Below are 15,624 nucleotides of genomic sequence, written 5' to 3'. Positions count from 1 at the left end.
CACCGTAGTTTGCGATCCATCTGAACACCGAGGTATTTCGCAATGTCCTTATGGGAATGTGTTCTCCAAACGATGTTACTTACATCTTTTGATTCATTGGCGTAAATATCACCATATAAACAATCAAAATAATTAATAGCAGATTCTTTAGTAACTTTTGACACGTAAATTCCATCATCATTCAATACAGTCATTAAAGCACTGCTATTTCTAATACATATTTACTTTCGCGCTCTTGTAAAATTATTAAACAGAACTAAAATCTAATATAAGCCGACAAAAAACTGATCTAAAATAAGGTGCGAGATCAAGAAAACTACCTCAGCACTATCTAGCGTGTATGATTTCCAAACTCCACGGTTTCCATCTTTTCTACATGTTTCTAATCTATGGTAATAAAATAAAACAAAGTAAGAAAAAAAATTATCGAGTATTGCATCATTTTGTCATTAGTGTGTGTTGTGTGGTTAATATTATCAAAGATGAGCTTGTATAACTTCATGAAAAGGTTTTTTGGGTTTCCGGATCATCAAGATCAACAGTTTAACAGGTTTTTGTAAATGTTATTTGAAAATATAACTTTTAAGTTATTGGCCTATACAAATAATATAATATTAAGTAGGCCGGCTCCGTATGGTGCCCCATAAATTATAATTGAACGAAGTTTTACAGAAAAATTTAGGGCGCGGTTACACGGGACCCTGAACTACTTCAGGTGAACATGTTCAGCTGTTGAGTGCGGTTACACACAGTCTGAACATGTTTCGTTCGAAGCCATTTCCCATTTAACTTAAACAGGTTGGCAAAGTAGTTCAGATCGACATATCTTCTACATTAGCCTCTGATTGGCTGTTTAGAATATAAACAGTCCTTTCCAGAAATTCAAGATGGAAAGTGTTCCTGGCAGAATTTAGAGTAATATTTTACCGAATGCAACAAAAATAAAATCAACAGGTATACTTTTTTTAAATTGATCCTGACCTTGATTATCTTAAAACTTAAAACTCTCGCTCAAACAATAATAAAAAAATAAGTTTAAAATTTTTTACTGTGCATGTTGTTTGAATTCCAGATTTGTAAAAAAGTATTGAGCAATATGAAAACACATTCCATTTCTGCTGATAATACTGTATAAACAAGTGAGAAAATCCCGCGTTTTCTGGATACAAAATAGAGAAGATCAACAGCACAGTCATTCGTTGACAGTAGACAATCGGTTTTAGAGCTGAACACATTTTTCAGCAACTACCGTGTAACCGTACACTTTCGCTTTTGTAAACGTGTTTACTTAAACATGTTCACCTGAAGTAGTTCAGGGTCCCGTGTAACCGCGCCCTTAGTGATGGACTTGTATTTAAGTGTATACACATCAAACAAATTTGGAGACAGTGTACATTAACAAGGGGCTTGGAACGTCTATACTGACAAACGGAACAGCTGGCCGATGCAGTTGGACTTGCTCCTAATGAAAAGCAATCTGCAATTTATTTTTGTTTCACGTTGTTTGACATACCTATCCAACATTCTTCATCTGCATTAACACATCTATTTATAATTCATTCCTCTCATGACCATCATTTCTATGATTGATTTTCTCTCACCTTGTTCTTCTCATTGTCTAAACCACTTAGGAATTAGCTGTCCTACATTTATACAGTATCAGATCCCTTCCTTCTCATTCCCAGTTGTGTCTACCTGATATTCCCATTTGTCTCCCGTCTCAAGTCTTTAATAACTGTTGACATCTAATTAAACTTCTCTGTTACATATCCTACCCTTACCTTTCTTTCTTTGTTCTGGAAATTCTTCTTCTTCTTGGATATTGATGCTTTAGAATCCCAGCAAAGAATGCTCTAGCATGGGTTGCACCATGGGGTGGGCACTTTATGTTTTTGGTTCATTTGGTTTACGATTGTTCATATGTATAAATTATTTATTAAAGAAGCTATTTTTCTTCTCAGGCATTATGCACATGTAGGGAAAGGTTGAGGGTTAAACCCAACTGAGGCATAACTCATTCGTGAGCTCAGAGATGTTTACCAAGTGTTTTTGGAGGCGTTTATAATCACCATCACTTAGGGCCTCTTTCCATATCTGTGCAATTATCTTTACTGTTTGTGTCAGTATTTTCTGAGTTATTGCAGTAACAGAAGTGCAAGATGCATTTACTTTGAAAATAATTTATAACTGTATTGTATTCTATTACTCCTTGAAAAAGACTTGTGTTAGGTAGGTAAGTAGTGGCTGGTCAAAAATCACAAGTTACTTATTAAAATGTAGTATATTTTTATTTAAATGTAACTTTGTTTTTTAACAACTTTTTTTTTCTTTTTCATAATTGTTTTTGTGTTTTTTTAGAGGGAATTTAAATGACAATGAGCCTGTGAATAAATTTCGTAAACCGTGGGAAGACGACGACGAAGATGATGACGACGGTTTAGACTACAGGTAAAATAATTTTGTAAATATTGTTGTGATTTTGGTAAATCTGTATTGTACGGATTAGCGCCAAAAAAAATCGTACAAATATGAAATAACTTTCATTATATGCTCTTTTACGTCCTCTTTTCAAAACCGCCTGCGGAGATTAAAAATTCCAATTACTTTTGGAGATATCGCCGTTCTTATTTTGCAATACAAGCCCTATGTAATCATTCAACAGACGCCATTTTATATTTTGCCGTGTGTGCGTGAATGCCTAAATAACAGAAATTTTCCATTAGGTAAGGTTAGTTACATGATAAATACTTCAAAATAAACGGAAATTAAAAATAATATTAATTAATTTTACTTGTATAGTTTTAAGTATTTATAATGTAACTGACCTGACCTAACAAAACGGGACAAAGGTAGATTAGGTCAGGTCAGCTACAGTATAAATACTTTGAAACTGAACGGACATTAAAAATAATAAAATTAATTTTAATGGTTGTTTACTTTTAAAGTATTTATAATGTAGCTGACCTGACCTAACAAACCGGGAAAAAGGATGAACAGTAGGAACTCACGTAATTTTCTTTTTACGTGATGTAGTCGTTCAACTACGTCGCGAAAAAAAAAAAATCATACTTGTAAACAAGCAACAATGGTGGAACGCGGGAAGCCTACGATTCACTCATCCTTCTGGACATACCCGAATACTCACGTTGGCAAGCCTTCTATCAACAGACGAGAGGCAAACGCCCGATCGTGAATCTTCGGTTTTTTTTTTTTTTTGTTTATTGTAAATAAATATGCAACTCATGAAAACTAATGGTCAATTAGGTTATGTTAGCTACATTATAAATACTTCAAAACATTGTGGATAGTTGATTTGGTTAGGATAGCTACATTAAAAATACTGTGAAATCATGTAAACGGTTTTCTAGCGCTGGGTAGCTACATATTAAAAAGTTATTTGCTAAGCAACCATAAAATGATTTTACAGTTTTTTTAATGTAGCTATACTTACCTAATATAACCAACCATCCACAGTGTTTTAAAGTATTTTTAATTACTTCTTGCTAATTTTAAGAAAAGAAGGCTTGCCAACGTGAGTATTCGGGTATGTCCAGAAGGATGTGTGAATCGTAGGCTTCCCGTTATACGTCGCATCAGTGCACATCACGAAAATTAAAAAATTCCATATCTCCTAAAGTATTTGGAATTTCTGATCTCCGCCGGGTTTAATGAAAAGAGGAAGTTAAAGAGCACAGAATAAAGGTATTTTCGGATTTTTAAAATTTTTTTTAAAAAAATCGCCAAAAAATGAATATTAAAAAATTCGATATCTCCAAAAGTAATTGGAATTTTTAATCTCCGCAGGCGGTTCTGAAAAGAGGACGTAAGATAGCATATAATGAAAGTTATTTCATATTTGTACGATTTTTTTTGGCGCTAATCCGTACAATACAGATTTACCGTGATTTTTTAATTTCCTCTTTATATTGGTTGTTCTAATTTTAAATACATAGTACATTGTAGTGTGAGTTGTATATTTATATGTTCCTTTTAACTGAAATGTGGTAAGTGGGTTTTAAAAATCAGCTAATGTGTTAAATATCAGCTAGCATGTGTTGAAACTCTGCAAAACTAGTTTAGTGAGCATTGCACCACCTCGCTCCAAAAAAAAATTTTCACTTCATTTTGCTCTAAATTCAGCCTCTAATTTCATATTATGGGAGTAGTATTTGAACAACATTCATTCGAGGAATGTACCTGGGATAAATTTTCAGCCCTCTATAACTATTAACATGTTTTACATTCCATTGTAAGCTTTTAGAACGCTTGCATGATTGATTTTACTTGTTTGATTTATTTTTGCATTTATTATTGTGCTCACGTCTAATGTTGTTCTATTATATTTAAATGTGTTGAGTTAGTAATCCAGCCATAATGTAGCTAGAATTCTTACAGTTTCATTGTTGTACTCATATGTATTATAGTTTTATTACGTGACTGCACGAGATATAGTTTTGTAGTTGATTTCACTGCTTTTCAATAGCTTCCAAGTTGAAATAGTGGTTGAAAACTATCCTCTTTATATTTAGTTCTCCTTGGGTGCTTAGCAGGATGAAATTTGGAATATTCTTAAAACAAAGGGATTGGAGCTCTAGCTAGTCTGTGAGGTAAGACGGTTTCTGTGCAAGGGGCAGTCTTAAACCCTTAGAGACCCCACACCCGGTCTGGCATGCAGGGTGTGCACACTGCTACACTACGAGAACTGTCAAGGTAAAGCTCCGACCTGTAGTACGTTTTCATGCCTTGAAGATAAAATTTTGTTTGAGCAGAACGATTTGTGGAAGAAATACTGGTTGTGGATTTTAGCACTTGTTAAGTACTGTTTTTTGTGACAGTGACTAGTGTGCCCGTGTCCATTATGAACCTGAAATATTTGAAGTTCGGTTAGACACTGGTTCTTTGGCGTGCATAAAATATTCTGCAGTTGCATGTTGCAATGTAAACATTTTCAATTACGAACTTTGCTGTTGGTTATTTAGTTTGTCAGCTGACATATTTTTGTAACACACATTTTCAGCGATGTCAACACCGAGCCTTACTTGACTGGAAGAATGGCCCGCGTAACAGCTGTTACAACTGCGTGCTACCTGTGAACCTTTTTGTGCGGATTAGTTTTGGTTTTTACAAATTTGGCCTCAGCAGGACATTGCTTTTTATAGACTTTAAAATTTTGGGAAGAAAAATAATTGTAATTGCATTTATAGCATATGTAATGAGTATGGTGCGTACATATATTTATATGGTATTATTTTATAATTTTTGTATTGTTATTTTACATAAAGCAATTTATCATAATAGTCGTGCTATTATAATATATTGGTGCATATTTATATAACGGCCCTCAGAGTGTTTATTAAGAGAAAATTAGCTGATAACATTTTCTGCAATTTATTTATATGATGTAAGTAACTGCCGTAATTGCCTTAATGAGTATTACACTTTTGAAGAAAACGTTAAAGCTTTTATCACTATGGATTTTTACGTTAGTGAAATAGATAAGTTAAAAACTGTACCTTTTTTCTTTTTTTCTTTTCTTTCTTTCTTCCCACGCAACTGCCAAAGTAAGGTTTTAAACTTTGTACTCTGCATTTTAGAACACCTTTGCTTCATCCTTTGAGAAATGAAATTAACACTTATTGACACCTGCTATTTTCATAGTATGTAGGTACATGTCAGACAGCGCATTTATGTTTAAATGGTTATTACGTTTTATAGGTCCATCTCCTGTCAAGAATTTAACACATGTTCACTAAATGAATAGAAATAAATTCTAACAAAGGAATTGTGTTCTGAAAATAAAAATTACCCAAAAAAAAAAAAAGAATTTTAGTAGGTGAAGCATACCTATATGTGAATGACAAGCTAAAAAAAAGTTCAAATTATGTTAAACTTTTTTGATTGATAATGTTCATTTTTTTACAGGGCTCCTGCACCCTTTGGCTTCAGAGTGTTCAGCAATCCTGTTGAAATTCATAGATTCTTTGAACACCAGATGAATGAAATGTTGAAAATGTTTCAAGGACTGGATGGCTCGCCCATTTTCTCGCAAGAGGGATCAATGTTTGGTCACGACGATCCTATGTTTGGTGAGTGGTTTTTAATTGGTGCATTTAATTTATCACTCCTACGTGTTTATAATGTGATGTTCATAAACTGGTTACTAGTCTCTTATAGTTTCCAAAGTACCAGCTAGCCAATTTTTTCAATTTTTTTTTAAATGATGGAAGAATATTCAGTTACAAAAAATTATGACAAAGTTATCCATCAAGTAAGTTCCTTCATTCATAGGATATAAACTTTTTTTTTTACTTTTTCAATTAAATAATTAATCCGTTGGACTAGACTTACAGCGTACACAGGTCCCTTGGACCACCTGTTTAAAACCACAGCAGTTTGACATTATGAATTACTCTGTTCTACATCAGACTCGAGGCAGCGTGGGAATTATTGTGTGTGTGTGTGTTCCGTGTTGTGGTCGCAGGGATGCCGGCGCTGCCACCTCCCTTCGCCCCAGAAGGCAGCGACGTGGAGGGGGGCAAGCCCGGGGCAGGCAGGTCGCTGCGAGACCTCTACCTGAAACCAGGGTACGACGCGCGGCCAGGTCTGCGCGCACGCCGGGACAGGCGAGACTCGGACCTGGACGACAGGTACCGTCGCTCTCTCTGCCGCGTCCGAACAAGGGTGTATCTGTGTTGGTGAGGCGGGGTGATTGGAGCGACGCTCGCTGGTGCCGCCGGCGCGGTTATCACCTCCGAGGCGAGGGTAACTATCAGTTCTGCGGTAACCACAACATCATATGGCGGAGAAGTGAAGATAAAGGAATAATGCAAGACCCTTAAGTGCTTTCAAGAATCTGTACCAAGAGTTCTTGCCTGGAAATTATTCTGAAAACACGAGTTTTACCCATTTTCACTCATAAAAAAAATACAGTTGTGAAACACAGTATGGAAACACAACCACTCATCCACCCGCACTGTATGCTTGAATGTATTTTATAAACAGACACTAGTCGTATGTCTCGTCTCAAACAATTTTCAGATCTTGAGGTTTTTCCTGATGCTCTGCATGCTTTGTTTGTGACCAGGTAGGTGAGGACTTTAATTTCACCGTCAAGCTGGGCTTCTGACATCTTTATAATCATCCATCTTGTGCGATCGGACTGGCTTTATATTAGTTAGTTTAGGGAAACCTCTGGCCAGTGACAAACAGTTTATTGGGCACTAGAGTTTTGTGTGGACTGACCAAAATATATGTACATCTTAAGTACGTTCATGATTACCCTCTTTTATTGCATAATCGTCGCACTCGCATAATCGTCGCACCTTTATTTTAGGCCATCATAATTCGGATAAAAAAACTTCTCGCGTAAACTCGCATGATGTTTTTGGCCTCGCTAGTAGATCCTGAGCGCTTTGTGTAGGTATCTTTTCAGTATAAAACGATGTATTTTAAAGTAGAAATCTAATATTTATTTGGTCATTACCACTTACTTATTTAATTAACGGAAATACGAAGTTGTCCGACGAGTAAATTTTCTTTTAAAGACGTTTTTAAACGTTATTTCCTTTATCTGATCGTCTGCCTCCGCGGTGTACTGGTGTAGGTATCTTTTTCGTAAAAACGATGTATTTTAAAGTAGAATGTAAAATTTAATTCGGTCATACCTTTTACATATTTATTTAACGGAAATACGAAGTTTGTTGACGTGTAAATTTTCTTTTAAATACTCTTTAAACGTTATTTCCTTTATCTGATCGTCTGCGTTGCAGCGGCGTACCACTTATTAAAATGTAGCCAGCGCATCATTCAAGTTTGGTTATGTTGCTTCCCGTATAGAGCGCGCGCACGTAGTCGAATATCGATATCTCGCCGATTGCATGCAGCGCACACTCTGTCGAGTGCCGAGTTAACTACATTTGATGGCCCGCATTCTTTCGTGGCAAGTGTGTACTACGACATGTTAGTTCACGTCAGATTCAAGTGGCTTGCGTTCGCATTAGAGCTTTGGTTTTTCTATTTAAAGTTGAAGAAAGGTTTTTGTTTAATGAATTATTAATATAAGTTGTTTGGCGTGCTCTTGTATACTCCACCTTTTTTTAAATAAACATACTTTGCATGAACATATTTTGTTTTTATGAATAACTTTACCTAACAAAAAAAATTTTTACTGCATAATCGTCGCACCCCTACTTTTCAAACTTGATTTTAGAATAAAATGTGCGAAAATTATGCGAGAAAACACGGTATGATTTCCTTTATAAAATATAGACAACTTAAAACTAACGTCATACTTACAAATTTTCATTCCAGACCTATTAGGTAATTTATGTTGCACAAATTAAGTTCTACATCTGGAATCTCAAACAAAACATAAATTTATTAATAATCATATCTTAAAGAAAGTCCAATGCAATGTTTGTGTGTGTGCTATCCTCACCAAAATAGACTAAGAATAAACTCAATTGCAGTATCTCACAGACTTACTAAATTTGTAGTACAAATGCAAGAGCATTTTATTTAAGATGTTTTTTTTGGACATACACCTTTGCTATTTACACTGTATGTTTTAAGAAACCTCGGTAATAAACGAAAAAAATTAATATGCTAATACACAGAAAACAAGCCCAAATCAGCCAATTTGAAAATTTTAAATCATAGGCTGCACAGAAAATTCTGATGATGAAACAGTTAAAGAAGAGTAAATTAAGACAGAGACAAAAAATCCCTTTTGGCATGGTCTACAGGCGTAGATGGATTTTGAGATTTTTTTAAGCAGACATAACATCTTATATGTTTGTTAATATTTTAAAAAAATTAACTGATTTAATGTTTTTCATATTCAATGCAGCAAAAATAATTTGAAAGTTTATCTTAATGCAACCAGCATTGAATGTCTTAACAAATTTCATAATACGCATGCCTAGTCAGGTAGTCATGCAAGTATTTTTGATCTTTAAACACTATATTTCATCCCTTGCACTAATACGTGGTTGTATACATTTTTTTGGACAAAGGTTTTAGGTAATATTAAGATAGTTAATAATGTAACAAATTTAAATAAATAAATAAATAAAATTAATTCAGATGAATTTGATACTAAAAAAGTTTTTTTTAATTTCAACCCTTTTTTACAGTATTAAAAAATAGTGCCATCCAAAGGTTTTAGATAAAATTTAGTCATTTTAAAATAAATTGTAAAGGAAATAAAATCAAAACTTTAAAAAAAAGTAATGATTTTTGTTTTTCTACCCTTGTTATTTCCACTCCTTGCAATAATGGTTTGTATGATCAAAAATTGTTTCAGACAAAAGTTTTGGATAAAAATTATAAAATTAATAAAAATTGCACGAATTTGATGTTGTGCCTATAAAGAGAGTTATGACTTTTTGTCCTCCAACCCTTGTTTTTTTTTTTTTTTTTCTCTCCCAACCCCTTGCAGTTATGGTTGGTCATATCAAATACTTATTCAGACTTTTTACTTTGGTATCACTCCTACACGTTATAATTAAAATGGATGTGATATTTTCCATATTTTAGGAGTTAGTGATTTTTCTGTTTTTAAAAAACCTCCATTTCTACCAAAAAGGTCGGACATTGCCCATTATCGAACTAGACCGAGATTTTCCACTACTTGATTTTATGTATCAGTTTGGAAGTAATTTGAGATAAAATGTGACAATTATCGTGTTCACAATATTGTGATGTATATCTATATAGATATATAAATGTATATATAAACTTTTTAGTTGACAATGCTTTTGGGGGTAACGGACCAGGAAACAAAAAACTATGTGAAAATTTTTCCGGAAGTCGCACCATCGTTATGGCTACAACAAGTATTATTTCATTGAAATCTACCTAAAATGAACAAGGAGGAACTTCGACAACACAACAACGAACAGACGTACCTGATGATTATACCGAACAGATATTCTGGACACCGCAACGATGTGTAGTGTAACAAACAGTGACATATTTCCAAAAAAAAAAAAACCATCTTAAATCAATCTTCCCCACATTGCCAGAATTATTTCCAGAAGAGCATTTTTTTTTTTTGTTTTCATTTGATATAAGTTTCGTAAATTTTCATGGGCTACATTTTCTTGATGTGTTGTCGTGGGTGGCGTAGGATCAAGAACGGTGAACTGGGCCCCATAATAGAGAGCCTGCCAGGTTCTTCGGACCCACAGCCCGGCGGGCACAAGTCCGGGCGGTACCGCAGCATCATCACCTTCAGCACCACCAGGCCTGACGGAGTGAGTAGCGTGCTCAGGTTTGCAGTAAAACCCTGTTTCAGAAGTTTCTCAGCAACATTTAACAGGGAACACTCATTAAAAGGCTATAATTATAGGTATAGACCTGTAAAATTCGCGGATTCATTCGGTGATAGGCTAGAAGTCAAACACACATACCTCTTAGATAATTTTGCTATTGGCTTACTGTTCATCTGGACGAATCTCAACCAGTTATAAACCCTCAACCAAAGAAGGATCGAATCAGACAAATAAGCTGAGACGACTTACAAGTCGGCAGCCAATGAACTTGCGTTTTTTGCCCGAGTGTAAAGGGGTATGTGCAGTCTATCCTGAAGGCCATCGAAACCGCGAATTTTGCAGGTCTCTAATTATAGGTATTGTAGGTCGTGCTGATTACCTATTTAAACTTATTATGTAGGAAATTTAGTTTAAGAGGGTTTCACTGTGGTGCGTATGGTGAGTAACAATGGTAAACTTGTTTTTTTGTTTTTTACCAATAAAAATATTATAATTTTTTTTTTTAACTAACTCAGCATGCATTACCTAAGTTGTAACTATGTATAATCCAAAAAGGTTATTGAATAAGGCCTGTGCAGATTTTTTTTTATTGAATTTGAATGCAAATATTGTATCATTCTCGAAAATGAGTGTTGAATTGGAATGATAAGAATGGCGCCAATTTTTTCTTGCAACGTTTTTTATTAACAGTTTTAAATTTTGTATTTTAACTAATAATTGTACATACATGGTTACAAATACTCATTCAATGAAGTATGCCGTAGAAATTACAGGGATATTATTGTACATTTTTGAAAAGCTTTTTATGTACTTGCCTTGTTCAGCTTGTCAAAAATTTCGGAATATAAATCCGTCTCCCAGTCAGTACTTCAGGAGTTTGCTATTCACCGTGCACTTGTTGATATGATCTCTGCATTGTTATTGTGGGCTTGTAAATATATTGAAACTGGGATGCTCCCATTTATATTATACAATAATGACTCTTAACCTCACTGTTGATCGTTGCTCAAATGTTATATTTCAACAGCTCCAGTACATTTCAAATGCAAAAAAAATATTTATCTCATGGTAAGTATTCAAAATCCAATCTAAAATGAATATTTAATTATTCATTTTGGTGTTAAGTGCGAGTTTCCGTGTTTTTTTGCAGGGTGTAGAGGAACGTAGAACTATCGATAATGGCAATGGGAAGGAAGAAACCATTACACGAAGAATCGGTGATAAGACGTATTCTGTTACAACTACAACGGACAGCAACGGAATCCAAACACGCACTGAGAGACTCATAAACGTGGATAAAGGTCAATTATTTTTTTTATTTAAATCATCATCTATGAGCACATTGTCATTCTCACAATATTTGTTGGGGGGAGAGGGGGGGGTTTGGATTTCTGTGTTCTTTAAGCAATATCACATTTCATAGTAAGCAGTGCATGTTCTTGTCAGGAGCAATTTGTGGGTTTCAAACTGTTAAAATATTTATATTTTGTTACCAAAAAAAGTATCTTAGTTTTTTTATATTCATCAATTAAAAAAGCAATTCTGTTTTGTCAGGTACCAGTGCTAGGTAAAGTAGTGGGCAGTGCTTATTTGACTTAATTTTGATTAGTAAAAAAACTCTGTTATAATTTTAATATAACATGTTGACTTTCGCGCTACATTTCTAAATTAGTGCAATATATTCACCCTAAACATTTAAATAGTGATGATTGAACTTGCATCTGTGAAAACTGAAAAACCTTTGTCACATTTTACGAAAAAATAAATTTTCATCTCATGTATATTTTTTGTTTTACAAATTTTTCAGGTACCTAGTTATGTAAGCACTGCAAAGCTTTGAAGTTGAAATACTATTTTCTAATTTTTAATTTATTTTTTGCACTAACACTTAAAAAGACTCTCTCATTTTATTTACATTTTCACAATTTCTCCTCAAAACCAGTGCATCATAGAGAAAAAATTGCATTAAATAAAATTTTTTTGCAAATTAATGTACGGAAAAAAAATATCTTTGCTTAATTTTTTGTCCCTAGCGGTTTTGCAGTTTTACTGGCAAATCTATGCATGCATGACCTGCCGTTCCAGTGTTTTGAACTAGGTACTTCTGTTCCAACTCTCTGAAGTATATACCTTACACTCTAATGGGCTGTAAAGTACGGGAAGACCTCAATTGGTAAAACTACGTGCTCTGCCTCTAAACTGCATCACTTGTGCCACTTTTGACTGCCACTTGAACAGGCACAGGGATGAGTGATGAAGACAGTATAATGCTTGTGGAATTTGTGAGAGGGAGAGAGAGTGCTAATATGTAGAGCAGGTCCCTCACACTTCCTTTCACCATTTCCTTTCTTCACTTTTATTTTTTTGTTTGCTTTCTGAACGATGGCTTGTGTACTGCAGTGGAAAATCTCCATTTTTTTTTAACGTTTTCCACTCTCTGTGTTAAAAGAGGCTAAATGAATCATTCTTAAATATGCAAGTGGCACCAAAATATCTCTCAGAAATACCGCAAAACCAACCAATGTTAAAGTGCTCATTATGCTTTTCTTTATGACTAAATTTAATATTGATTAGAATTTTTCTTGCACCTTAAGTATTAAATACAGAAACATAAGACATTTTCAAATTATTATTATTATTTTAATTCTAAGCCACCAAATAAAATTGCACATAAAATAAAATAACTTCTCTTTGTTGAAAATTAAGTAAAAAAAAAAAGTACCACTTTTAAGAAAAAATAGCCTTTCTTTTTCAGATCTTGAGTGGTGGTTCAGAACTTTACCAGGGTTTCACATTCTGGAAAGTCATGGAAATTCTTCAGTAATAGTAATTTGAAAGGGAAATGTCATGCTCCAGTATGCCATCACCCAGACTTTCAACAATTTTTTTTTCTCCCAAGATGATATTTTAGTGTATAGTGACACACACTGTAAAATTGCATGTGTTAGGTTCTATTTGAACTAGTACAGCTATTGGGACGGTGTAGGCTGAATTTGAATTGTCTTTCTTTCAGAAAATTGCAAAATAGTAGGCCTTTGCGAAGCTTTGACTAAGTGAATCAATTGAAGCTCTTTTTAATATTCGATTTGACTTTGTCATGGAAAAGTTAGGAATTTTTTTTTACAGATTTGTGTAGCCACCCTAATTAGGTTGATTAATGGTATGATTATAATGGCTGCTTTTAGTATGTAACAGTGACAATTGCTTGCATTTTTTGTTCGACTAGGTCAGAGGTCGAGTGAGATAAGTCAATTATTAAGTAAACAGATTCTCCAAATGTTTAGAGCCACAACATCTATTTTCTCTGTGTCTACGTGAATTTTTAAGATTAAAAAAAAAGATATAAAATCAAAAAAAAAAATTCACAAATTCAACATAAAGTCTTAAAAATAAAGGCTACTTAGGAAACAAATACGTAAATAAAAAAATATGGTAGACATTAGTAGAGCTCTACTGATAAAACAAGAAAACCTAGATTATTTTAACTAATTATAAAAATAAAAAAAGCACCTAGGTTTGTGAAATTTACTACTTAGTTGGAATGGTAACCTTGCATCAATTTCTAAAGCTTAGCTATGTCTGGCAAGTAACTGCTCATTTTCTATTTTAAGCTTTATTATAAGTTGTCGTATGTTAATTTTTATCTTAATTTGTTCTTTTATTTGATTCGTTGAAGAGAATGTTTGTTCACATGAATAGATAGAGCCAAAGATTGTTATAATAGCAAATGCTTGTTTTTTTTCTTTCTTGTGTCTTAGGTTCAGAAAGACTATTCCACATATCAAAAAATGTGATGTACCTTATTTTAGGCATTTGTTTAGCAGACGTCCACTTATGGTGTGATGTCAGATTTATTTTCTCTCTTTCGTACTCTTCCAAGCTGTGTGTGAGTGTGTGTGCTGTGGCAGTGCATTTGTAATAGGTGGGGGCCTATTAGGGTTGGAGGGAGACCAGAACCTGGCTATGACTGGACTGGACTGAACAACAGGTCAGCTACTGCTGACAACCAAGCCTGACAAAGTCAACCAGTAGAAGAAGGCCCTTAACATGGCCGCAGCTGAATTTATAAACTCGCGCCGCAGCGCGCGCATGCGCACATTGAAAGGGTGGGGGAACGAGTACAAATTGAACAAACACTAGGAGTGGGGGAAAAGGAGGGAGAAGGATGAGGGGAGCGGAGTGCCGGAGGCCCGCGATGACGCGCGCAGTTCAAATTTAGCGGGCCTAAACGCTACACATTGAGTTGTAGAGCCATAAAATCTTACGAAAAGAGTCGCATGTGGCTCGTGAGCTTCTGTCTTCTGATCCCTGAACTTGGTCAGCTGCTTTATTGTATTCTGAGATCGTGGAAAGGAGATGATTTTTTTTAATAAGTTCTTAATTTACAACCTCATCATTGGCACTCTCAATTGAAAGTTTCATCATCAGTATTTTATATAAAACAAAAATATTTCTAATAATGTTAAGATTGTTGTGGATTTGTTTCAGACAACCTGAATGATTTTGAGAAGAATTGGCACGGCGGTAGTGCCCCAGGATCGGAGTCAACTTCATCTACTTGGTTCCCATTCGACAAGCTGTTTAAGTGAATCACTCGTTCATTACATTTACAAACCAAGATTTTATTTCCCTTTGCTTTCGTGTTAACAAAAGTTGTTTAATGTTGGCTGTGGAAAAACTTTTTTTTCTTCTTTTTTTCTTTTCCATCCCATCCCATAAATTTGAGCATGCAAAGTCCAGTTGTGGGCCGTGATGATTGACGAAAGTTGGTTACAAAACTTTTAGTTTAGTGCAGTCCTGTAAGCTATATAAATATTGTACCTTAGAAGTTTTAATTTCTTCAGATAATTGTGCGACCATGGGACTATTAAGTCCTTGAAACAAATTTAAGCATGGATTTATGTATTGGCTATGATATATGTATATACTGTATTTATTACCTATTAAACATGTTGTAATGTTTTCAGTTCTGTTTTTCTCTATTATGGTTATGTCTCCAACTGAGTTTGCCAGGTTATTCTGGACCACCCAGTATGAGAAAATATTGCATAACAACCCATAAGTTCTATAAAACTTGTTAGTTGTGGAAAGTGGTTCTTTTTACTACAGTATGCCAAATCAAAAAGAGTTAATAAAGTGTATTTAACAAGATGAATCCCAAGTTTAAAATTCAAAATCAATGATAATTTTTTTGGGACTACAGGATGTTCATATTTAGTGCAAGGAATATCTTAAAGATTAACTCTTATGTAGACCAGCAATGGCCGATTGGCCGCCCATCAAAAGAATCTTTCAACAAAGAAATATGTCTATTGTGTAGTAACCATCTTTGTTTGCCATGCGTGTAGAA

At 34.4% G+C, this 15,624-nt stretch overlaps 1 protein-coding gene across 2 annotated transcripts; it reads left to right on the top strand.

Moving 5' to 3' along the window:
- Window positions 1-384: 384 nt before the first annotated feature.
- On the top strand, window positions 385-15,236 carry LOC134534951 (HCLS1-associated protein X-1-like). Of its 2 annotated transcripts, none has more exons than XM_063373701.1 (7): window positions 385-550; window positions 2,359-2,448; window positions 5,923-6,086; window positions 6,482-6,647; window positions 10,130-10,256; window positions 11,425-11,575; window positions 14,763-15,236. In XM_063373701.1, exons 1-7 carry the CDS (start codon window positions 483-485, stop codon window positions 14,861-14,863), a joined length of 867 nt encoding a protein of 288 aa, XP_063229771.1. In that variant the 5' UTR covers window positions 385-482; the 3' UTR covers window positions 14,864-15,236. The 2 variants fall into 2 exon arrangements, with proteins under 2 accessions (XP_063229771.1, XP_063229770.1); XM_063373700.1 differs by having other exon boundaries at window positions 385-556.
- Window positions 15,237-15,624: the final 388 nt, after the last annotated feature.

This window comes from Bacillus rossius, chromosome 8 (genome assembly GCF_032445375.1).
Source record: "Bacillus rossius redtenbacheri isolate Brsri chromosome 8, Brsri_v3, whole genome shotgun sequence".
In the NCBI taxonomy this organism is placed as follows: Eukaryota; Metazoa; Arthropoda; class Insecta; order Phasmatodea; family Bacillidae; genus Bacillus; species Bacillus rossius.
This window is presented reverse-complemented; position numbering and strand designations above follow the sequence as displayed.

Coding starts and splice junctions, on each gene's coding strand:
- LOC134534951 (XM_063373700.1), top strand. CDS start 483: ATGAGCTTGTATAACTTCATGAAAAGGTTTTTTGGGTTTCCGGATCAT. Junction 2,449..5,922: donor GACGACGGTTTAGACTACAG/GTAAAATAATTT, acceptor ATTTTTTTACAG/GGCTCCTGCACCCTTTGGCT. Junction 6,648..10,129: donor GACTCGGACCTGGACGACAG/GTACCGTCGCTC, acceptor TGGGTGGCGTAG/GATCAAGAACGGTGAACTGG.